Below are 24,199 nucleotides of genomic sequence, written 5' to 3' on the forward strand. Positions count from 1 at the left end.
TGCTTACAATACTTTAAACAAGGCGACAATTTGCTCAATTGCACATCAGAACATAATTAGTATTTTAATACTTTTCAGTTCACAGGTGTTGTTTTCCATCTCTCAGAAACTAATCCAGCATCAAATTATGAATTATACAGATATTTTAAAGTGGCTGCGAGAAATACTTGTTTGCAGAAATGCATTTTTATTACGCCACAAGGACTATGCAAATGTCGGAAGTCAGATCGCTATATGCAAGCAAGCACATATTAAATTAGAGGTACAGTACAGTATGGTTGCATTATCTTATGTTGGTGTGCATAACTTTAGTCTGTGGCATTAAATTGACTTTTTTGTACTGATAATTTATTTTGTGTGTTATTATGAATCTAAAGGTAATGCCATCTTTGACCTGTAGGTTGGTTTGAACACCACAGTGTTTTAATTGCTATGGTCCTGTTGGGGGGTGTTATGTCATCTGTTGTCTCCCTCTGACCTTTGAACTGACTTACCCAGCTAGTTTAGGGGGGTCTGCACTTTAATGTGGCCTCTGAACGTCAGTGCAACTCAGCGTTCTCACATTAACAAACGACTAGAGATGAAAGTAGTGAGATATGACAGATAAAAGCCTAGCACTGACGAGGCTTCAAACCAAAAACCTTTGAATTCATAGGCTATCACTTTACCACTGAGCTGCCTAGCCATACCATAATTCTTGTTATCTAAGTATTTGTATATTTTGTGTCATCACTCTGATTGTTGCCAGCATCATATTTAAAGTACCAGGGAAGCAGGTTGCTAGCCTCACTTGCCCCGAGTCCCATTGGGTTTTACCCCTAACGGCTGAGGGACTAACCGGTGGATTTGGTAGTCTTTGCCGTATGAGCACAAAGGTGACCACAACTCAGAATATGTCCGATATGCCCAGCCTTATTCCAAAGTAACTGGTATCCCAGCTGTCGGGACCACTTACTTGGCCACTCATACGTTGCCCGTGGTTCATGAACTAGGACATGACTACAGGAACCCACACCATGAACCACAGGAGGGTGTCCACGATAAGGAAATCAAAGAAAAACTGGGAATGAACTCTATAGATGTAGCTGTCAGGGCGAACAGGCTTAGATGGTGGGGTCATGTTACACGCATGGGAGAAGCAAGGTTACCCAAGAGACTCATGGATTCAGCAGTAGAGGGTAGGAGGAGTCGGAGCAGACCGAGGAGAAGGTACCTGGATTCGGTTAAGAATGATTTTGAAGTAATAGGTTTAACATCAGAAGAGGCAGCAATGTTAGCACTGAATAAGGGGATCATGGAGGAACTGTATAAGGGGGGCTATGCTCCAGACTGAACGCTGAAAGGCATAATCAGTCTTAAATGATGATGATGATGATGGTGTCATCACTGCTGCCTCGTGTGCCCTCTGCTTGTGAACTTCATTGTGTATAAGAAGGTGGTCATTTCTCAATACTTCCACACCTTATCGTGTCCCCCCCCCCCCCCCCAATCTATCTTGCTGTTGTCTTCAGTCCTGAGACTGGTTTGATGCAGCTCTCCGTGCTACTCTATCCTGTGCAAGCTTCTTCATCTCCCAGTACTTACTGCAGCCTACATCCTTCTGAATCTGCTTAGTGTATTCATCTCTTGGTCTCCCACTATGATTTTTACCCTCCATGCTGCCCTCCAATACTAAATTGGTGATCTCTTGATGCCTCAGAATATGTCCTACCAACTGGTCCCTTCTTCTTGTGAAGTTGTGCCACAAGCTCCTCTTCTCCCCAATTCTATTCAATACCTCCTTATTAGTTATGTGATCTACCCATCTAATCTTCAGCATTCTTCTGTAGCACCACATTTCAAAAGCTTCTATTCTCTTCTTGTCCAAACTATTTATCGTCCATGTTTCACTTGCATACATGGCAACACTCCATACAAATACTTTCAGAAACGACTTCCTGACACTTAAATCTATACTCGATGTTAACAAATTTCTCTTCTTCAGAAATGCTTTCCTTGCCATTGCCAGTCTACATTTTATATCCTCTCTACTTCGATCATCATCAGTTATTTTGCTCCCCAAATAGCAAAACTCCTTTACTACTTTAAGTGTCTCATTTCCTAATCTAATTCCCTCAGCATCACCCGACTTAATTCGACTACATTCCATTATCCTCGTTTTGCTTTTGTTGATGTTCATCTTGTATCGTTCTTTCAAGACACTGTCCATTCCGTTCAACTGCTCTTCCAAGTCTTTCGCTGTCTCTGACAGAATTACAATGTCATCGGCGAACCTCAATGTTTTTATTTCTTCTCCATGGACTTTAATACCTACTCCGAATTTTTCTTTTGTTTCCTTTACTGCTTGCTCAATATACAGATTGAATAACATCAGGGACAGGCTACAACCCTGTCTCATTCCCTTCCCAACCGCTGCTTCCCTTTCATGCCCCTCGACTCTCATAACTGCCATCTGGTTTCTGTACAAATTGTAAATAGCCTTTTGCTCCCTGTATTTTACTCCTGCCACCTTTAGAATTTGAAAGAGAGTATTCCAGTCAACATTGTCAAAAGCTTTCTCTAAGTCTACAAATGCTAATAATGTAGGTTTGCCTTTCCTTAATCTATTTTCTAAGATAAGTCGTAGGGTCAGTATTGCCTCACGTGTTCCAACATCTCTGCGGAATCCAAACTGATCTTCGCCGAGGTCGGCTTCTACCAGTTTTTCCATTCGTGTGTAAAGAATTCACGTTTGTATTTTGCAGCTGTGACTTATTAAACTGATAGTTCGGTAATTTTCACATGTTAACACCTGCTTTCTTTGGGATTGGAATTATTATATTCTTCTTGAAGTCTGAGGGTATTTCGTCTGTCTCATACATCTTGCTCACCAGATGGTAGAGTTTTGTCAGGACTGGCTCTCCCAAGGCCGTCAGTAGTTCCAATGGAATGTTGTCTACTCCGGGGGCCTTGTTTCGACTTAGGTCTTTCAGTGCTCTGTCAAACTCTTCACACAGTATCATATCTCCCATTTCATCTCCATCTACATCCTCTTCCATTTCCATAATATTGTCCTCAAGTACATCACCCTTGTATAGACCCTCTATATACTCCTTCCAACTTTCTGCTTTCCCTTCTTTGCTTAGAACTGGGTTTCCATCTATCTTACTCTCTCAAATTATGTTACTTCCTCTGTGGCATAAATACACTGTTGAACTTAAGAACCAAAGTAACTTTCATATGATGTGTCTGCACCAAGTAACCTAGCTTTATGGAACTTTAACCATACGTAGAAAGAACTGCTACAGCATAGTACAGACAGTTACTGAAAGAAATACGTAATGAGATGACACTTTTATTGAAAGACAGTAATAATTACACTGAAATCGCTGTGATCTGTGTTCATCCCCTGGCTTTGCAACTTGCTCCCTTGTTGGCCACAAGGTTGGAAAGGAGTTCTTGTGGTAGCACGTTCCCTTCCTCCACCAGTGTAATGACAACTGCTTTATAGTTGTTGATACATGTGGATGTGCTGCAATGTGTGTCTCCTAAGCATCCCACATATGCTTGATGGGATTTAAGTAGAGGGAACAGGCAGGCAACCCCATTTACTGATTATCCTCTTGTTCCAAGAGCTCCTCCACTTGCACTGTTTGATGTGTTCACACATTGTCATCCATAAAAATGAAACCAGGGCTGAAGCAAAGCAATCATGTTCGAGAATGTTCCTAGGTGCATTATGTGTTCCCATCTGTAACTGTATGAGGTATATCCAGAATCAGCACTCAGACCGAAGCTGCTCTGATCCAATAAGAGAACGTGACCTCATTCCTCACTGTGCAGTCACTAAGCTCTTGCCACCATCGAAAACAGTGCTGCCAATGTTTGGGCATCAACAGAACAAAACGTACTGGTCATCGGGCAAACAGACCACTCCCATGCAGTTGCTGTGCGACTGAGGAGCACGAGATTGAGATTGTGTGCCTTGCCATCCTGTTAAATGTAGATGCAATTGCACCCGATGTTTGATGTGGGTCCGTTCTTGCCTGATGCACAATGTAGCAGTCTGCTGCTGTAGTTGACCCTTGGTCAGTCACCTCCTCTCATTCAGGCATCTGTATCTGTGGTTCAGAATGCTCCCCATGCTGTTCTGTTGCAGCTTTATCCAATTGTGTAATCAGTTTATTTCATACTAAAGTACTGGGTTACACTTGACACTCTGTCCTTCTTCCAGTTTCCTGATGATTCTTCATCAGCTAAAGTCATCCAGATATTGTCTCCGGACCATGTTGTTATGAAGAACACCACCACAGTGCATTGTAACTGCTTGCTAATTAACACACACTTGGTTTTCCTGTTCCTTCAGCTGCCTCGTGTTGCAGGGCCAACGAGCCCCATTTGGCAGTTTAGTCACCCTGGTCTTACGTCATGTGATGCCTGGCTTTCTGTGAATGACTGGGAGGCCTCTGGCAACAAGCATCCACACTTCCATTAATTTTCATTGTGTCGTTATTATGTTACGTTACTTTATCTACCTTGTCTGTAAGTTTTGCAGAGCAATGTGTGAGTAGTGCTATTGTTGCAAAAGAATTTAGAGGAAACATATAAGAGTGAAGTTCCTTACAGAAAGAATTCATGCTGTTCTTGTGCAGCTTTATCCAATTGTGAAATCAGTTTATTTCATAGTGATGCATGGTATTAGTGATGACGGGAGTTTTTATGCAGGGCTTCATAATAAATTTGTATGACACTTACAAAATAATTTTAATGTTCAAACACTTCATTGCTTAAGTCAAAAACCGGCCAGAGGAGGGGAGGCTAACATTTGTTAGATGTGGAGAGGAAACAATTAACAATTGCTGTCTTCTTGTCTTCTGTGTGGCCAACAACCCAGAAGCAGCGAAAAACATGTTGGTGCGTGAAAGGATCCATCTATACTCAGGAGAAATACCATCTACAATCAACACTGTGTAATAGGCTGTGGTCAGCAGTAGTTTTGTTGCATTTGGAAGTAGTTTTTATTTATTTATTTTTGTACTTTGTGTGTGTGTTTTGCAGCCATTATAGTAGGTACATCAAGAAGGATAGAAAATAATGAAACTTTACTTGTTGTGCATATACAGTGTGTTAGGAAGTACGTGGTCAAATTTATAAGTGATTTGGTGGTATACAGGGTGTGAAATTTAGTGCACAGGGCTACTACCTCTGGAAGCAACATTGGCCTAACCTGGCTGGACATTAAGTCAAACTGAGCTTAGATATGAGATTCAGATACGCCACTTCATGCTGCCTCATATCTATGCAAGAGCTCATCAGTCATAGTGGCTGATGAGTGAAAGCATGCCAGTCTCTTGACAACCCATGACGAGATGTTTTCAGTGGGCAAATGATCTGGAGAACATACTGGCTTGGGCAACAATCAAATACCGTCATTGTCAAGGTAGGGCAGGACAGTACTGGCAACATGTTATCTTGAATTATCTTGTTGAAAGGTAATATCGTGAAGACCTCATTGATAGAGATAGCCATCAACTTTAACACATCAGAAATGCACTGCCTGCTGTCCAGATTGCTGGTTGTGTGAATCAGAAATGCAATGCCTGCTGTCCAGATTGCTGGCTGTGTGAATCAGAGGTGATCATGTAACATACTCAACATGATCCCTTACCATCATATCACGTGTTTGGCCTGTATGATGATGACAAATGCCATCTGACTATGTTCATTCTCCTTGAAGACTCATCCATTGTGAAGCAGTATGCATAACCAGGACTCGTCTGAAAACATGAAGCGTCATTCCCATGTCCATTGTTATTGTTGGGTGCACCATATTTGGCACACCTCTCTCTGCTGCCATGTCAAGGGAAGCTGTAATAGTGGTTGCTCAGCTGACTGTCTGTGATGTGCCAGTCATTGTTGTACTGTCTGTATGGGGAAATATCCTGCTGCAGACATACCCATTTCCTGATTTGTGGTACATGACATAGCTGTAAAATCCTGCACAGCTGAACAAATAACATGTCTGTCCAACTTTGGTGTTATTCACCTGGGGTCGTTAAAATTGTCATGGCACTGAGTATAACGCTCCTGAACCTATTGATTCCATACTTACATGACAGTTATGAGACCCTGATCATCACAAGCTGCAATAGCAAGGAACTATAATGTGCAGTCTTGATAGGGCACAATCCTACTGCTATCAAATTCACACATAGGTGTTTCTCCTTTTTACGTGAGCCATAACGACATTCTCACAAATGACCAGATTTTTGAATGAGAATCTTGTTGTGTAACTTTTCATTATGTACAGAATGTAGATGGCATTACTTCTACCTACTTTTGGTCTATTGTGCTGAAATGCTTGTCATTTGCATACCAAAGTACTGAATATCAATGCAACTTTTGTTGCATGTTACTTTTATGATGACGTATTTTTTATGGCCAGCAGTGTTGTATTAGGATATAGCAAGTGGTCAGACATGCCATATATTTTGATTTGTCCATAATTATAATGATTTCTAGGCTAAAACTACAGTCTCAGGGGGTCCCTGTTAAAATTATGGAATTCGCTATTTCATTTAGTTTAGTACTTTGAGAACAGATTACTATGACAAAAGAGGTGTGTGATCTATATTTTACTTTTTTGTTAATATGATTCTGTTTGAAGTGTCACTGTATACTTCCATTTGGCATGCCAATTACACATTTTTCTTTTTTTTTAATTCTTTGGAAATTCCTTTCACTGTGCTTACTGATGATGCAATGTTCTTAACTGTTTTGTCCTTTAAAAATTGATCTTATTTCACCCTCAACTAAAATTTTGATTTAAAATAATATTTGCATTTTATATTTTGAAAAACATAGCTTTGAGATCTAATTTTTAAATTTGCAGCACTCTTTCTTGTCTTCCTTACTAGGGGTTAAAGACATAAATTTTTACTTTTCAAGCGTTTCATTTAGGCTTCAAATCAAGATTTTTATTGTTGATGTTTAAAAAAAAAAAAAGTCTGAGCATGGCTGCCCAGGCAATCCCCCCCCCCCCCCCCCCCCCCCCCCCAAATTCTCTAGTCCGCATTGTTACTGATAGCTTCTTTCCAAAGTTGGCATCTGTGAGTAGCAATAATTGTTGTAGAAATAATTTATTATGCACGAATGTGTGCATTGTATGGACTGTTTTAGCTTTCTAGATAAAATGTGTAGAACAAATAACTAAGGAAATGATCTACAATATTAGCAAAAATATAGATTGCTATTACTGGTAAAGGTGACATGCTGACTAGCAGACAGGCACAACAAAAAGACTGTACACATTTAGCTTTTGGCCAAAGCCTTCTTGACATCATGCACACGATTGCCATGTCCAGCAACTCAGACTGGAATGCAGCTATCACATCAAACAAAAGCGGCAATCGAGTGAGGCAGGGAAGGGGGAGGGATTGAAGTGTACAGGTTGTGTGGTGCGTATTGGGGAGGGGCAGTGGGGGGGGGGGGGGGGGTGGGGGGGGGTTGAGCGAGCGAGCACAGAACATGCACGGACTAGATGGATGCATGACAAGACTGCCAGGTGCAGAGTCAGGAGGCTGTGGGACAGGGAGGTGGGAGTGGAAAAGGAGAGGAGCAGGGAAGGGGAAAGATAGGTGGGTGCATTGCCAGAGGGAACACGCAATGAGGATGAGGGGCATGAATAGGAAGGAGATGAAATGACAGATGGGGTGGAAACTGTTGGGTGGAGGGTGTTGGGACACTAGGTTACTGTAGGTTGAGGTGGGATAATTTCGCGAGTGAAGAATTTGTTGTAAGGATAACTCCCATAAGCGCATTTCAGAAAAGCTGTTAGTGGAGGGGAGGATCCAGCTGTCCCGGCTTGTGAAGCAGCCATTGAAATCAACCATGTTATGTTCAGCTGCATGTTGTATCACAGTGTAGCCCACTGCGCTCTTGGCTGAGTTTGATGGTGGTCATTTATCCTGGTGGACTGCTGGCTAGTTAGGAGGATTGGGAAGGATTTTGGGTAGGATACCCTCATTTCAAGGCATGATAATATGTAATTGAAGCCCTGACAAAGGATGTGGTTCAGTTGTACAGTCCAGGGTAGCTGGTTCTTGGGGCTGGTGGAAAGATTGGGGGATGTGTGGGGAAATAGCTACTCCCCCCCCCCCCCCCCCCACACACACACACACACCTCCAAACCTTCCATCACCCCCAAGAACCAGCAACAAAGGAGTGCCCCCTTTTTCACCCAGAACAATTCAACCACATCCTTCATAAGGGGGATTTGATTACCTATCATCATGCCTTGAAATGCGCAATATCCTATTGAAGATCCTCCTCAAACCTCCTGAAGTGGTGTTCTATCACCCTCCCAATCTCCACAACATCCTAGTCCATCCCTATGCCACTCTCAATCCAAACCCCTTGTCACAGGGTCATTTCCCTGTGGAAGACCCAGGTGTGAGACGTGCCCAATCCATTCACCCAGCACTTCCTGTTCCAAACCTCTCACAGGCTTCTCCTACCCCATCAGAAGCTGGGCGACTTGTGAAACCAGCCATGTCATATACCAGTTCTACTGCAGTCACTACAGAGCTTTTTATGTTGGTAGGACTGCCAACCAGCTGTCCACCAGGATAAATGGCCACCGCCAAACTCAGCCAAGAGCACAGTGGACCACACAACATGCAACTGAGCATAATAAGCTTGGTTTCATAGGCTGCTTCACAACATGGATCAGCTGGATCCTCCCCTCCACCACCAGCTTTTCTGAACTGTGCAGATGGGAGTTATTCTTACAACACATTCTCCATTCCCAAAATTATCCTGGCATCAGTCTATGGTAACATATTGTACGGACACTCTCCACACAACAGTTTCGATCCCCTCTGTCATATCATCTCCATCCTATTCATATCCCCTCACCCTCATTGTGTGTGCCCTCTGCCAATGTACCCCCCTGTCTTTCCATGTCACGCAACTCTTCTTTTCAACTCCTCACCTCCTTGCCCCACAGTGCCCTGGAGTTGTGCAAGGCATTCTGGTCATACCTCCATCTAAACCCTACCTGCTCCACCTACATGCTCCACTAGTCGGTGCTGTCCTTCCCCTTCACCCTTACCTTGCTATCCCTCCCCATTCCCTGCCCAACTCCAAATTTATTCTTTCGTTCAACGAGACAGTTGCATTCCAGTTCAGCTGCTGGAGATGGCAGTCATGTGTGCTTGGTTGTGTGAATACATGTGTATTTTCTATTCTGAAGAAAGCTTTGGCTGAAAGCTAAATGTGTGACAGTATTTACATTGTGCCTGTCTGCAACTCAAAATGTCATCTTTGTGGTAAATAGCAATCTATCTTTTACCTAATATTGTAGATTATTTACTTATTTATTTATTGGACTCAAATTGAGCATATTATCTGCATGTATCTGTGTGTATAAATTATTTCTACAATAATTATTAAAATTTGCTACTTACTAATACTACACAGGTGGCCATAAAAATTGCAAAACCATAAAGCCAGTGTACAATAAAAGTCGTATTGGAATCCAGTGGTTGGGCATGCAAATGACTATCATTTTAGTGCAGCTGAGTAGAGTAGGTAGGAGTAATGCCATCTATATTCTGTACATGAGGAAAAGTTACACAAGAAGTTTCTCATTCAGAAATCTGGTTATTTGTGAGAACATCATTTTGTGGCTCGTGTAAGAAGGAGAAATGGAATTCGACAGTAGTAAACTGCAGTGTATCATTCCATGAAACTCCTACCTGGAGTTCCCTTTGTTTAATGAAGTGAACTGTAACAGATGTCATGTTGGTGAAGGATTACCATCTTAAGGTGGTAATGGACTGTAAAATTTACCGAAGCCTTGAGAAGTGATCGTTATGTGCCAAAATGCAGCTGTGCCAGTTGTAGTTATTTTTGCATTTACTGATCTCTACTGCTTGTTTGATGAGAGAGTCCTAGTAAGTTGTAGTGTGGAACTAGAGTTTTATTTCATCATAATTTAAGTCAACAAACAAGGCTGTGTTCAGCAACATATGATTTTTCTAAAACATGAATTTTAATGTGTCATTGATATTTGGAATCTGTACGGACTGATGTAATTGTTTTTGTGCTGGCAAGGGATTTTGTAACTTCCAGGAACTCTGAGGGCAGTATTGTCATTAACTGCATGCAGCATCTGTTTTAATTTCCTGGGCGTGCGAAAAACATTTTTTGGCCCTTATCTGCCCAGAATTTTCTCAATTTAGCTGCATAGAAAGGGAATAGTGCAAAAGGAGGATCATATGATAGTTGTTGCATGCCATGTTTTTTTTTCCATTTTTTGGACATTGCTAGTTTAATATGGTGGTGCCCATTGACATTATTTTGGAAGATGTAAATTTGACAGGATTTCAAGAACTGAACTCTGGAAATTCGTATAGGAATGTAGAATCTGCCAGTCTTACTCTTGCTCTAAAAGCAGGCTGTATACAAATTGGATGAACTGTATGAGGATGATAAAAAAGGAATCTGTTGACTGCATGACTTCATTAAAAAGTCATGGAGTCTAACAGAATTGTGCCCTGTATAAAGAAATTTCATCTCCATCGACGCACAAGCCGCCGAAGTGGCATCAAATTGAAAGACCTGGGGAATGGTCTATCTGACGGGAGGCCCTAGTCACACGACGACCTCTAGATTGGCATTTGTAGATGACTTAGTGATAGTAAGTAGCCCCTGATGAATAAAACTTACAACACAACATCACTGTCCTGTTGGAAGAGCAGAATAGAGGAATGAGATGATGAATGTTGGAAAGACTTCAGACCATGGCTATTAGCAAAGGGAAAGAAATATATATACAGTTTTACAGTGCCCGGGGAATCATTATAATAGATAATTGAATTGAAGTACTTTGACTCTGTCATGAAACTGAATGGAAAAGTGGAATAAGAAATTATGCAAAAGCTTTCATTGTTCCTGTGCTCTCAATGAAGGAAGATCTAGAATAACAAGAGAATTTTCCCAATCTGTGACACCTTTAGTTGTGGCAGCACCTTTTGTTGTGTTATCACATTCACTGGTCTCAGTATCAAGGGATTAAAGTTAGTACTGAGGAATAACTAAAGTCAGTATCAGTCTGTAATCTGATTAGATATTTTTGGTGAAATATGATTAATTTATATGTTGCTGCTTTGTGAGTACATAATACTGTGTTTGGGTTCAAATTCTAGTTGGGCTCAAAGATTTAATTTGTCGTATATATGCTTTGCCAAAGGGTAGGTTTCCATACCAACAAATTACATTTTACTGAAACGTGATAAAAGAAGAGTTTCAATTTTGGGATATATGGTAGATACCAATAAGAATCAGTTCTAAACTGAATTCAGATGAGAAGTGGTGCAGCAAATGAGACCTTAAAGCTCATGGTGTTTAAGAAGAAGGTGGTTGAGAAAAAGGGCCTCAGTGGACCATAAGCAGAGATCACAGTAAAGAGCTAGAAATTAGAACTAACTAAGTCAAGATTGGCAAGTTTGAGATCTAAGTTTACAATCATAGTAGAGGTACATCTTTAGATCGTGTCAGACTAAACTTGGAGTTTGTAAAGTTCCAGAGGTGGAAGTTGACATCATTATTGGACAGGGAATTCAGTACAACCTCCATCATTTTTCTATGGTGAGTGCAGTTACCAAGTAGAAATTTGTGGGTAGTAAATTACCAACTTTTTTTGTGGAATGAGGGACGATGACATAATGTTTTCAATAACATTCTTAGCAATTGATAACAATATGATTTGGTCCATTTAAATATAGATTTAATGTTTCTGTAGTTATGTGTTTGTAATCAACTTTTAGTTTTGTTTTCTGAAAATATGGCATGGTGCATGATGTTGGGAGTTAAAGATAAAATCTCCTGCTAGATTTAAGAATCTGATACAAAATATGGACCTGTAGTTTTTCATGGGAGTTGAAGAAGCTGAAAGGATTATAGTGTTTTCAGTAGAGTCGTTCTCCCTCTCCATCTCCCTCCATCATTTTTTCTTTTTTAATGAGGCTTCTACCACAGTTAATGTAATAAAGTAATAGCAGGCTGCAGAGGTAATTTTCTGCCTACAGTTAAAGTGTGTTATCCGATGATTTACTGTTTGTATGATCAAGTTGGTAAGCCGACACATTTCATCATTGGCAATATTATGTTTCCATTTAGGTTGTATTTTTCATGTACCTATGGAGCATTGACATAGAAGCAGTTTTGGTAGCGATGTCTTGCTTCAGCTTGCTTTGCGAAGAGGCAGATATACGATGTGGATCAGATGAAGTTACAGCGACATCATTACTACCCAACTACCATCTTTATCAAGAACTCTCACAGGCTGCCACAGTGCTCACCACAGGTTTGTGTCAACAGTGTACTACAAAATACTTGGTGAATTGTGGTGTGCTTAATAAACTATAAGAAAAGAAACTTTTTTGGAAATACAGGGTGTACATAAAGTCTGGGAACACTTTCAGTTATTTATTGCATAAGAACCAAACATTGTATGATATCATACATATGTCATTTTGAAGAGAAACCCTGAAAGTTTTTTTTTTTTTTTTCATGTATGCTGCCACTGTGTAGTTTCGTAATTTGCCAGTAGTCAGCGCTAGTCACAAACTTGGCGAGTTCAGGTGCGAGAGCACTTTGCTGAGAGCACTGTACTTGGATATTCCTACTTGGACATGTTCCAGCAATGGCTGATGCCTCAAATGCAGTCGTACTCTCCTTTCATATTTCAGCAGGATGGGGCTCCACCCCATTTTCATAGTGAAGTTCGTGGGTACCTGAACATGGAGGTGCTGCATCGATGGATCGGCCATGCTACAGAAGAGGACAGCTGTTTCATGAAATGGCCTCCCCGATCACCGGATCTCACTCCGCGTGACTTTTTTATGTGGGGACACATTAAAGATGTGGTATATGTACTGCTTCTACCTCGTGATGTAGCAGAGCTCTGGAAGAGAATATGGAAAGCGACTGCAACAGTCGATGATGCCATACTGGGATGGGTATGGCAAGAATTCAGTTACTGTATTGGCATGTGCTGGGTCACTCATAGTTCGCATATCGAATGTTTGTTAAAGAAAAAACCTTTCGTAGTTTCTTTTCAAAATGCAATATGTATGACATCTGTTCAGTGTTTAGTTCTTGTGCAATAAATAATTGAAAGACTTCCCGGACTTTATGTACACACTGTAGAGCAAGTTGTGTTGAAGTATAATAGAGAGAGTGCCAGAAAAATTTCTGACATGTGATTACTGGCTGAAACTCTTTCATGTCTTATTACTGCTCTCACGTTTAGCTTATCAGTTCTGTTCTGTTATATATATATATCTAAAAACAAAGATGATTTGACTTACCAAACGAAAGCGCTGGCACGTCGATACACACACAAACACAAACATACACACAAAATTCTAGCTTTTGCAACCAACGGTTGCCTCGTCAGGAAAGAGGGAAGGTGAGGGAAAGACGAAAGGATTTGGGTTTTAAGGGAGAGGGTAAGGAGTCATTCCAATCCCGGGAGCGGTAAGACTTACCTTAGGGGGAAAAACGGACAGGTATACACTCGCACACACACACACACACACACACACACACATATCCATCCACACATGTACAGACACAAGCAGACATATTTAAAGGCAAAGAATTTGGGCAGAGATGTCAGTCGAGGTGGAAGTGCAGAGGCAAAGATGTTGTTGAATGACAGGTGAGGTATGAGTTGCGGCAACTTGAAATTAGCGGAGATTGAGGCCTGCATCACAGTGTAGGCAGGTCAGTTGGTAAATCACGTGGGTGCTTTCACACGTGGCTCTGCCTTTGTTCGTGTACACTTTCCGGGTTACCGGAATGTGGCTCTCCAGCAGGGATACGACTTCCTCAAATCCTGCCCCGAAATGAGATCCATCCTTCATGAAATCCTCCCCACTCCACCAAGAGTGTCTTTCCGCTGTCCACCTAACCTTCGTAACCTCTTGGTTCATCCCTATGAAATCCCCAAACCGCCTTCCCTACCCTCTGGCTCCTACCCTTGTAACCGCCCCCCGGTGTAAAACCTGTCCCATGCACCCTCCCACCACCACCTACTCCAGTCCGGTAACCCGGAAGGTATACACGATAAGAGGCAGAGCCATGTGTGAAAGCACCCACGTGATTTACCAACTGACCTGCCTACACTGTGACGCTTTCTATGTGGGAATGACCAGCAACAAACTGTCCATTCGCATGAATGGACACAGGCAGACAGTGTTTGTTGGTAATGAGGATCACCCTGTAGCTAAACATGCCTTGGTGCACGGCCAGCACATCTTGGCACAGTGTTACACCGTCCGGGTTATCTGGATACTTCCCACTAACACCAACCTATCCGAACTCCAGAGATGGGAACTTGCCCTTCAATATATCCTCTCTTCCCGTTATCCACCAGGCCTCAATCTCCGCTAATTTCAAGTTGCCGCCACTCATACCTCACCTGTCATTCACCAACATCTTTGCCTCTGCACTTCTGCCTCGACTGACATCTCTGCCCAAATTCTTTGCCTTTAAATATGTATGCTTGTGTCTGTATACGTGTGGATGGATATGTTTGTGTGTGCGAGTGTATACCTGTCCTTTTTTCCCCCTAAGGTAAGTCTTTCCGCTCCCGGGATTGGAATGACTCCTAATGTGGTCTCATGTGAATTTCAAAATATCTCATACATTCTTATTCCACACAGGATTCTTACTGCCATCAATACATTTCCAATGCAGACTGTGCAGTGTGGATCAGTAGTCATACATACACACATAATACTCACTTTGGTCCCATTAGTTGATAACACAAATGACATTCTAACCGTGTACTGTAGTGTTATATAATAAACTTTTGAGTTAATTGGGAACCTGCAAGTTTCATAGTAGGCCCTACTTGATCTTGCAAATGCTGTTTGCTATGCAGTCTCTAAACTGGAAATCTTCCACTGAAATGATAGATGTTATATTGTGTTTCAATACTCCACTACACAACTTTCATTGTTCTCTACATTGCATGAGGAAATGCCTAATATTTGCTGGTGTGCAGCATATAAAGAACTGTCTAGCCTTGGATGTCAAGTTTCTGTAGTTCATTTGGACAGTCCTGATTCTTAAAGAAGAACCTGATATACTGTATTTTATGGACTTTAAGACACACTTTTTCCATCAAAAAATTGCCTCCAAAAATCAGGCTTGTCTTATACTCAAATTAATGTAAAAATGTCCAGTGTTTGATGTAAAATTCCCTCCATTCTTAAAAATGGCAACATTGGATTCAACTGGCAGCAGCAGTACACCGATGCAACAAACATCAGTTGCAGGGATTCACAAGCTTGCTAACACTGTCTTCCTCCTGCCCCACCATCAAAAACCCAGACCTCTGTCTATCCTACAATGTGTCATTGCAGTCTATGGAGCTAGTGAACTAGATTTTGAAGGGATTTGTGTTATCAGTAACAGTACAATATATTTGTTAGAGTTTCATAATGAAAAAAAAAGGTATTCATATGGTGCTGGCTATAAATTGAAAGTAATAGCATATGCCTAAGAACATCGAAACAGAGCAGCTAAGCAGTGTTTTGGCCCTACATTAACAGGAGAAACCATTCGTGATTGGTGTGCTAGTGAAGAAGAGCTGAAAAAAATGGGAAAGACTGAACGTGTAAATAGAGGATTGAATGCAAAATGGTCAAAACTAGATGATGACGTATTGAAAAGGATTCAAGGACACCATCAAAATGGCATTTGAATTAATACAAAAATGCTTCAAATATGCAAAGCTAATGCTACAGGTGAACTTAACAGACTTTAAGGGTGCAGTCGGTTGGTGCTACAGGTTTATGAAGTGTCATGGACTTTGTATGTGAAGCAAAATCAAAATATCCCAGAAAATACCAGAAGAGAATTAAAAGAAAATATTATTTTTCCATCACTTTATTATTCAATGTTGGAAAAAAAAAAAAACGGTGTGGAACTAAGCCAAATAGCGAATACGGATGAAACTGCTCTGACATTTGATGTGCTGAGTAACAGAACTGTTGCCATGAAAAGTGCTAAAACTGTAACTATGAAAACAAGAGGGTATGAAAAAATGCACTACACTGTTATCCTTTCATGTTGTGCTGAGGGTACTAAACTTAATCCAGTGATAGTTTTCAAGCTCAAACCATTGCCAAAACCTTCTGAAATACTGCTGGGTATTGTTGTTCACGTACATGACAAGGATTGGATGGACGAACCTGGTATGAAATTATGGATTAACAGAGTGTCGGATAGGGGGAAAGATGCTGTGTTGAAGAAGAGTTCTCTTCTTGTGCTAGATCAGTTTAGCACACATTTGAAAAATTCTGTGAAAGAGAAATTGAGACGGGAAAATACAACGCTTGCTGTTATACTGGAAGTACTTACTCCACAATTGCAACCTCTCGATGTTTCCATAAATAAACCATTTAAAGCGTATATAAGAGAGGAATGGAACAAATGGATGCTAAATGAAACCCAACATGAATTCACACCAAAGAGAGCTTTAAAACTATCTACAATCAGATTAGTGTGTCTGTTGATAAAACAGTCATGGTCTAGAGTGAGGGAAGACATTACTGTTAAATCTTTCAGGAAGAGTGGCACAAGTATTGTTCTCGATAGCAGTGAAGAGGATAACGATGATAACAAAGAGGAAAGAGAAGAAGAAAAAGAAAGTTTAGAAGACGATTTTCAGGGATTTTATTGTCACTTCAATTATATAAATTAAGAACTTTTTATTTTTAGTTTGGCTTTGCATTCTGATAATAAAAATGGTAAAAACGCTATTTTCTAAAATTGCTTAAAAATTAATGTGCATCTTATAACCTGCAGCATCTTATAGTCTGTAAAGTACAGTATTCGAAACTTTTTCAGTGCAAATTCTCATATATGACTGCTAGTTTCTCAGGCAAGCTGTCCATAATGCTCACTGACCTGTGCAGGTCAGAAGCTGAATTCAGTTAGGCACCTTCCAAAGTGTAGATGCCCTGTAATAATTTAGTACGGAATTTGGGGAAAAAATTGGGGGGGGGGGGGGGGGGGATAGAATGTATCACAACAGCCCATGTCAAAAGCCGGAAGAGAATGAAAAAAATATATTATTTTTCCATCACTTTATTATCGAATGTAGAAAGAAAACCAGCATGGAACTAAGCCAAATAGCGAATACGGATGATGGCACCTACTCATCAGATCATCTTAGAAAATCAACACCTCTATGAAACAATCCATTCTGCTCTTGTGACAGATTTTTTGCTTCTCTTAACCAAATCTATTATATTGATGTTTATAAAGGAATATTTCTGAAAAAAAAAAAAATATAGTTGACTACAGCATATCTTGAAAGAGAAGCCAAAGTTATGGATATTTTTGGGTTTGATAGAGGATGAAAAATTTACACACTAAATGAGAATATGTCAAACATTCACCCACTCATCTAGGATGAAAATCGTATGAGGACTGATGTATTAAATATGGTATTGCCATTGTCAGTGTGAAGAAAAACCGTAAAAGTGGATGGAATATATAAGAAAATATAGAGTGTAAAAACAATGAATTGCATTACAAAATATTATGCAGTCTTGTACATCCCCTATCTGAGCAGATCATATGGCTCTTGTATTGAACCCTGAAGAATTTGTTTCCTTCTGCCAAAGTCCGTCAGTTGTGTGAGTCATGGATTTGCAAATAGATCTAAATCACTGTCATAAATAATTTTAATTATTACAGCTATCCAGTTTCTTTCATTGAAGAATCAGCTTTACTGTATCCTGGTAAGTTGACATGTTTCAGTGTATTAGAATATTTGTATTTACAATTGTGGTTTTTCTTTTGAGTATTACACGTCTCTTCTTAAAAATTATATTTGAGTCCATGTTTTAAAACCTTAAATCATTGTCTTAACTTAATTTTAAACTTCTTCAGTAATTACTTTACATGACAGATCCAGTGACTAAAGTTTGTTTGTAATAATTTAAGATTCAAATAATTACATATATTTTTCAATACTTCTTGCCTCACAGCCAGCGGGGAATCAAGAATTTACTATCGTGAGCAAAATCAGGGTAAGATTGTTGTTTATAATGTATCCACCATTTCTCTCCGATTTCAAAGCCATTTATATTGTTAGCTTGGAGATAATGTATCATAAAATGATACTTGGTGGGGAACTTACCATAAAACTGTGATTAAATCAGCCACAAATTTTATTTTGCATGTACAATAACACTTTTCAGTCTTTCAGTCAGTTTTCATATCCTGTGTCTGTTTGGGTAAGATAATATTATTATGAGATGTGCTGCATGCACCGTGGAGTATTGGTTAGCATAGCTGGCTGGCGTGATGCAGGGTGCCATTTCAGATTCTAGCTTCAATGAATATTTGTTAATGTAGTATTTCTCATTTGTGGGAGGTTCTCAAAATTTTTTATGTTTGTAATGTTTGCATATTCTGGAATATTCAGTATTTGTATAAACAGCAACACTCTACATCCAGAGGCAGTTCTGTTCTGGCTGTACATTGGTATCTGCAGTTAATGTGCTTTCAGTGCTAAGTATTGTGCTTCATTAACAACCCTGTCTTTGGACGTGGATTTTATTGTGGCCACGATGTGATAGTATAGAACGCTACCTTTAGTGATTTTCTTGTTGTCATGTATCATATTAATTTTCTTTATTGTCCTTGAACTCCAGGTTGGAATATCAACAATGTAGGAAAAGACAGATTGCTACTTACTGTAAAAAATGATAAGTTAAGTTGCAGACAGGCACAATTGAAAGACACTTACACCTAAGCTTTCGGTCGCAGGCTTTGTCAGAAAAAGAAAGAGAAACACACACCATTAATTCACACAAGCAAGCATACCACACGCACGTGTGACCGCCAGCTCTGGCAGCTTGGACCAGAGTGCAGCTGTCACGTTGAACAGAAGCAGCAGTCTGGAGGGGGTGGGGAAGAGGAAGGGAAAGCAGCGTATGGGTGGGAGAGAGAGGAGCACTCTCTGGCGGACTCTGCCAGGACAAGACTGCCAACAGGCACACGTCAAGAGGTTGTGGGGCAGGGAGGTGGTGAAAATGGAACGAAAAAGGAGGGGAGTGGGGAAAGATGGGCAGATGAAATGGTAGAGGGTGGCAAACAGAGAAGATGGGAGACGAGAATTGGAAGGTGATAGGACAGAGGGGGTGTCAGCCTATGAGTGTCTTTTAATTGTGCCTGTATGCAGCCTAACGTGTCATCTTTACTGTAAGTAGCAAACTATCTTTTCCTACTTTGTTGTTTTATTATCGTTGCATCAAATAAGAGTAATCATTGAAATATGTAGTTGCATATTTTGTGAGAAGCCAGGTATGAAAGTTAATTAAGAAATAAGATACTGAAAAGTGAAATATAAACAGTGAATATAATAAAGATAATCACCCTGTTGTTCACAAAGTCAAAATGTACACAAAGAAAATTGAAAACACTGCTGTGCTCTGCGGGAAAGTGTAACTGCTTATTTGTATATGCAGAAGGAGGAGGAGATTAGTGTTTAATGTTCCGTCGACAGTGAGGTCATTAGAGACGGAGCGCAAGCTCAAATGAGAGAAGATAATTGGCCTTGTCCTTTCAAAGAAACCATCCCAGCATTTGCCTGAAGCAATCACGGAAAACATAATCAGGATGGCCAGATGCAGGTTTGAATCGTTGTCCTCCCGAATGGGAGTCCTGTGTGCTAACCACTGTACTGTCGCGCTCATTTTGTTTGTGTGTATGTTTTGTATTAGTTAACTCTGAAGAAAGACATTGTCTGAAAGCTCACTATTTTTTCAGTCTTCTTTGTATAACTGTCATCTGCCTCAGTTAGGTGATTGGTTACCTTTACCCTCCTATTATTTATTAAGAAAAGATATAGGATACTGAATAATTGTGTAGTGTCAGAAAGTTTGAGATTTTAGAAAGAAACCAAGGAATAATTTTTTCATCATTTAAAAAAAAAAGAATAATAAAATCTTGATTTGAGACCTACTTCTTGAAAGACACATGCCTGAAATGCAGTTATCATATGTAAGGTTTGAAAAACTTTGTCTGATAGTGTTGTAAAGCTGATTGACTGAGCTGCATTTGGATTACAGATTATTTTTCTATTGGAGTCCATCAGCATGCACCTTCCTTTTTTACATTTTCTTTTTGTAATTATTTTTTGTTTTGAAATTTGGATATTGCAGCTTCTTCTTTCTGACTCCCTTCACCTTCCATTTCTGTTTGCGAACTGTGGTTGCTTTTGAGTATCTCTCGTGTTTGACATTTGACCTGTTGATCTTTATCAGGTAATTGTTGATGCTCTAGAATGTAAAACTCTTATAAGCTCTTTATCACCTCTTCACAGCAGTAAATTAGTAGTACTGCCAGAGTGTGAAACACTGCTGTTTGTTATCTGCTCCCACTCCCCATTCCACTCATACACACAACTGCGCAGATGTGTCTGTGTGTGTTAACTTTCTGACAAGAGACTTTATCCAAAAGTGCAGTTGGCACTCGTCCTCTTTGATGTTGCAGTATGTGGCTTGGTGCCTCCTCCATTAGGTAGGTAGTGATCTGTGCACATGTAGATATTTATATTGTACATTGAATTTTCTGTCACCATATTTAAAATTTGAATGAATATTGTTTTTATCTTTTTTTCCTTGTCAACTTTTTCCAAGCAGTTCACTGCACTGATCATTTCTACTTATAACTACAATTTTCTTCCTTCACTGATATTTATGGAAAACAATTACGAATTTGATATGTATATGTAGCATTGATGTGACTCTGGAAGGTAATTTTCTATTTTTGAAATGAAACCTGATTTTACAGGACGTGCAGCCCTGCAGAAACGAATTATGGCTTTGTTGAGGAAAATTGAACATTGCATCAATGGCGTGCAACCAGTAAGTGTCTTTGCATGAGTTAACATTATTTTTGGTAAATAATACACTGGTTCAGTTGTAATCTGGTAGAATGTAAATAATTTAGAAATAAAGATAACAACTCATAAATAATAGTGCTGACTGAACGAGTGAATACACTGTGCCAGGATTGCAGTTCTGCAGCTTAACTGAGTTGAGGGTTGTGCTAGACAGAATGGATGAGGGAGCAATGATGTGGGTGTGGGAGGGGAGGTTGAGGAAGGGTGGCTGACAGCTGAGAGGGAGGCAGCAGGTGCATGGTATAGGAATATGAGACGGGCACTGGCACTGGTGATTTCATACAGTGCGTGAAGATGATAGTGACTTGGAGAAGTGGATGAGGAATGAGCGGACAGAACAGAGGAAGGGGAGACTGCAGGGAACAGATTGTGGGTGCAGGATGAATGAAGTTAGGATCGTGGGACAGGATAGGGTGGGTGTGAGGCAAGGGATTAACAGGAACTGAGGTCTGGAAGAACGAGGGAATGAAGGATGTGTTAGAAGGTCAACTCCCATCTACATAATTCAGAGAAGCTGGTGCTAAGGGGAAGGATCCATATGGTATGGGTTATGAAGCAAGCATTGAAACCGAGCATATTGTACACAGCAGCATGTTCTGCCATTGGGTTGTAAGTTCGGTTCTTGGCCACAGTCTGGTGGTGACTGTTCATTTGGGTTGTCATGCCCACATAAAATGGTATGCAGAAATTACAGCAGAGCTGATATATGACAAAACTGCTGTCACACATGGGAGATAGGAGAAGGCTGTGATGGGTCTGGGATAGGATGTATTGGGTGGGTGTATCACACAGTTCTTGCATGTGGGTTCTCCACTGGAATATGACCTATATGGCAAGAGGCTGGTAGTGAGTGTGGCCTAAGGATGGGCCAGTATGTTACTCTGATTGGAATGGTAGTGCACAGTACCACTTAGAGAGGGAGGGAGTGGGGGAGGATTGTGGATCAGATGTTCCTCATTTCTGGACATAATGATAAATATTTGAAACCCTCACAAAGTTGTTGCAATCTGGGATGATATTGGGTGACAAGTGGGCTTGCTTCTTTTCAGCTGGTTCCTAAATTTGGTGGGAGGATTAGGGGCGGGTGAGAATATGGTCCAGGAAGTCTGTCAGTGAACTAGATTTGGAGATAATGTTTGGCTGGAAAGGCCTTAGGCCTTCACCATACTGGGAATGTGTTTGGAAGTGTGTGTGTGTGTGTGGTTTTTTTTTGTGTGTGTTTGTGTGTGTGTGTGTGTGTGTGTGTGTGTGTGTGTGTGTGTGTGGAAATCATGACTGGACAGAAGTGTGGTTGAAGTTATCAGAGGTGCAGGTCTGCCCAGAAAGGTGGCATGTTGCACAGAGGACAACCAGATCAAGGGGAGATAAGATGTTGAGGCTGTGGGGGATTGAGGATAGAGTGTCTTGGCCCTGAGTCCAGATCTTGAAGATTCATTATTGAACCTGAAACAGACAGACAAAGGGTTGTCATTTCCACATTAAATGGTATGCAGAAATTACAGCAGAGTTGATATATGACATTACTGCTGTCACACATGGGAGATAGGGGAAGGCTGTGATGGGTCTGGGATAGGATGTAGTGGGTGGGTTTATCACACAGTTCTTGCACGTTGGTTTTCCACTGGGATATGACCTATATGGCAAGAGGCTGGTAGTGAGTGTGGTCTAAGGATGGATTGAAGACTAGAAGATTTTCTCTAGGCAGTCGATAATCAGATTGGCATAAGAGGGTGCCATGTGGATGCCCATGGCCATGCTGCAGATTTTTTTGTATATCTTTGCCTCAAAGAAGAGATAGTTATGTGAAAGGATGTAATTAGTGAGATATATAAGGAATATGGTAGTGGGTTTATTGGATTCAGAAGAATGTTGGATAGGTAATGTTAGATAGCAGCAAGATTCTGGGCATAGTTGGAAGGATGAGAGATGGTGAAGTAAGTGGTTTGTATCTTTAATATGAGAGACTAGACTCCTGATCCCTGTCTCCATTCTTCACTCAGCCACTCCATCAAACACAGTCCGTGCGTGCATGTGCCTCTGTGTGCTCTAGCTTGAAAAAAGGATTCATTGGAAAGCAGGGAAAGTTTTGTTTATGTGCTCATTATCGATGACTCAACATCTCTACCATTCAGTGAGTTGCTGCCTTTACTCGAAATCTGTTAATACTGTAACACCAATAACATTTTGTTTCTTTAGTTCAGTAATTGTTAACTAGTATGTATTTTATTTCTAAGGCATGGGAGGAGACATTTCGTAACTGGGAGGCTTCAACAAAGTTATTAACGTCATATCCTAAATCCAAAATGGAAGATGGTCAGGTTGAACCATTTCATCGTTCTGTAGGAAAAAGAAGAGCTTCACATCAAAATTCAGAACATGAGCTTGAGGTAATTTTACTTCATTGTACCGTAAAAAGTGCTAAACATCAATAGATTTATTTGATAAATGCATTATTGCATTTTGACACTGTTTCATGCAAAACGTGTAATCACTATGCTAAGTCTTATTCTTTAACTCAGAGTGTGACATTACCCTATAAACTATTTGAAAATGTTCTGTTAAATAAATTAAATTTCTTTCTTTTAATTTTGTGTTGTTTTGTTACATGATCAATAATCCATTAATGTTTGATTTGGTATTTTCACGGAACTTGCAGGACCAAATAAATGAATGGGCTAACATGACAGGGTTTCTGTGTGCCTTGGGTGGTGTTTGCCTGCAGAGAAAGTCCCCCTCACGGCCCTCTCTTGGCATTGGTCTTTTGGCAACAAACATGGAGCCACGCAAATGCAATTTAACTAATACAAATCAGGATGTGCAATACTGCCCTGTAACACAGTAAGTCATTTCACTATCCAAATTAATAAAAATGAGAATGTGTTTTGAAATGACATTGAAATTTCTGTGGACTGTACATAAATTGACTCTTCAAAATGTACAACATTAGAGCAAAGTAAAAATGAGTTATCATCTCACAGTGATACAGATAATTAATGTGAAATAGCTCCTGCTGCAGTTTAAAGTTGAGTATTTTCAATTATCTGGCTACACTTGCAATGTACTGCGCAGTCTGTTACATGAAATAGCTTTCATTTTCTCTCTCTTCACCCCTTTCCTCTCCTTTGTCTCTCTATCATTTTTAGTCTTATTGTTCTTTAAAGTAAAATGCGTATTAGTAGTTTGCTTCAGAAGTGCTTAGAACAAAATGGATAGCATTTT

The 24,199-nt window shown here is 40.3% G+C and overlaps 1 protein-coding gene across 2 annotated transcripts in view; it reads left to right on the forward strand.

Annotated features, from left to right (window-relative positions):
• LOC126178807 (neurofibromin) overlaps positions 1-24,199 on the forward strand; it is a 474,179-nt gene that overhangs the window by 123,609 nt on the left and 326,371 nt on the right. Inside the window, exons 13-18 of one of the 2 annotated variants that reach the window (XM_049924560.1) lie at positions 79-262; positions 12,163-12,349; positions 18,057-18,098; positions 20,869-20,942; positions 23,215-23,367; positions 23,637-23,818. In XM_049924560.1, coding sequence (XP_049780517.1) covers positions 79-262; positions 12,163-12,349; positions 18,057-18,098; positions 20,869-20,942; positions 23,215-23,367; positions 23,637-23,818 — 822 coding nt within the window. The remainder of the gene's footprint in view (positions 1-78; positions 263-12,162; positions 12,350-18,056; positions 18,099-20,868; positions 20,943-23,214; positions 23,368-23,636; positions 23,819-24,199) is intronic. The other variant, XM_049924561.1, reaches the window with a different exon arrangement.

The sequence above is a fragment of the Schistocerca cancellata genome, chromosome 1, assembly GCF_023864275.1.
Source record: "Schistocerca cancellata isolate TAMUIC-IGC-003103 chromosome 1, iqSchCanc2.1, whole genome shotgun sequence".
Lineage (NCBI taxonomy): Eukaryota > Metazoa > Arthropoda > Insecta > Orthoptera > Acrididae > Schistocerca > Schistocerca cancellata.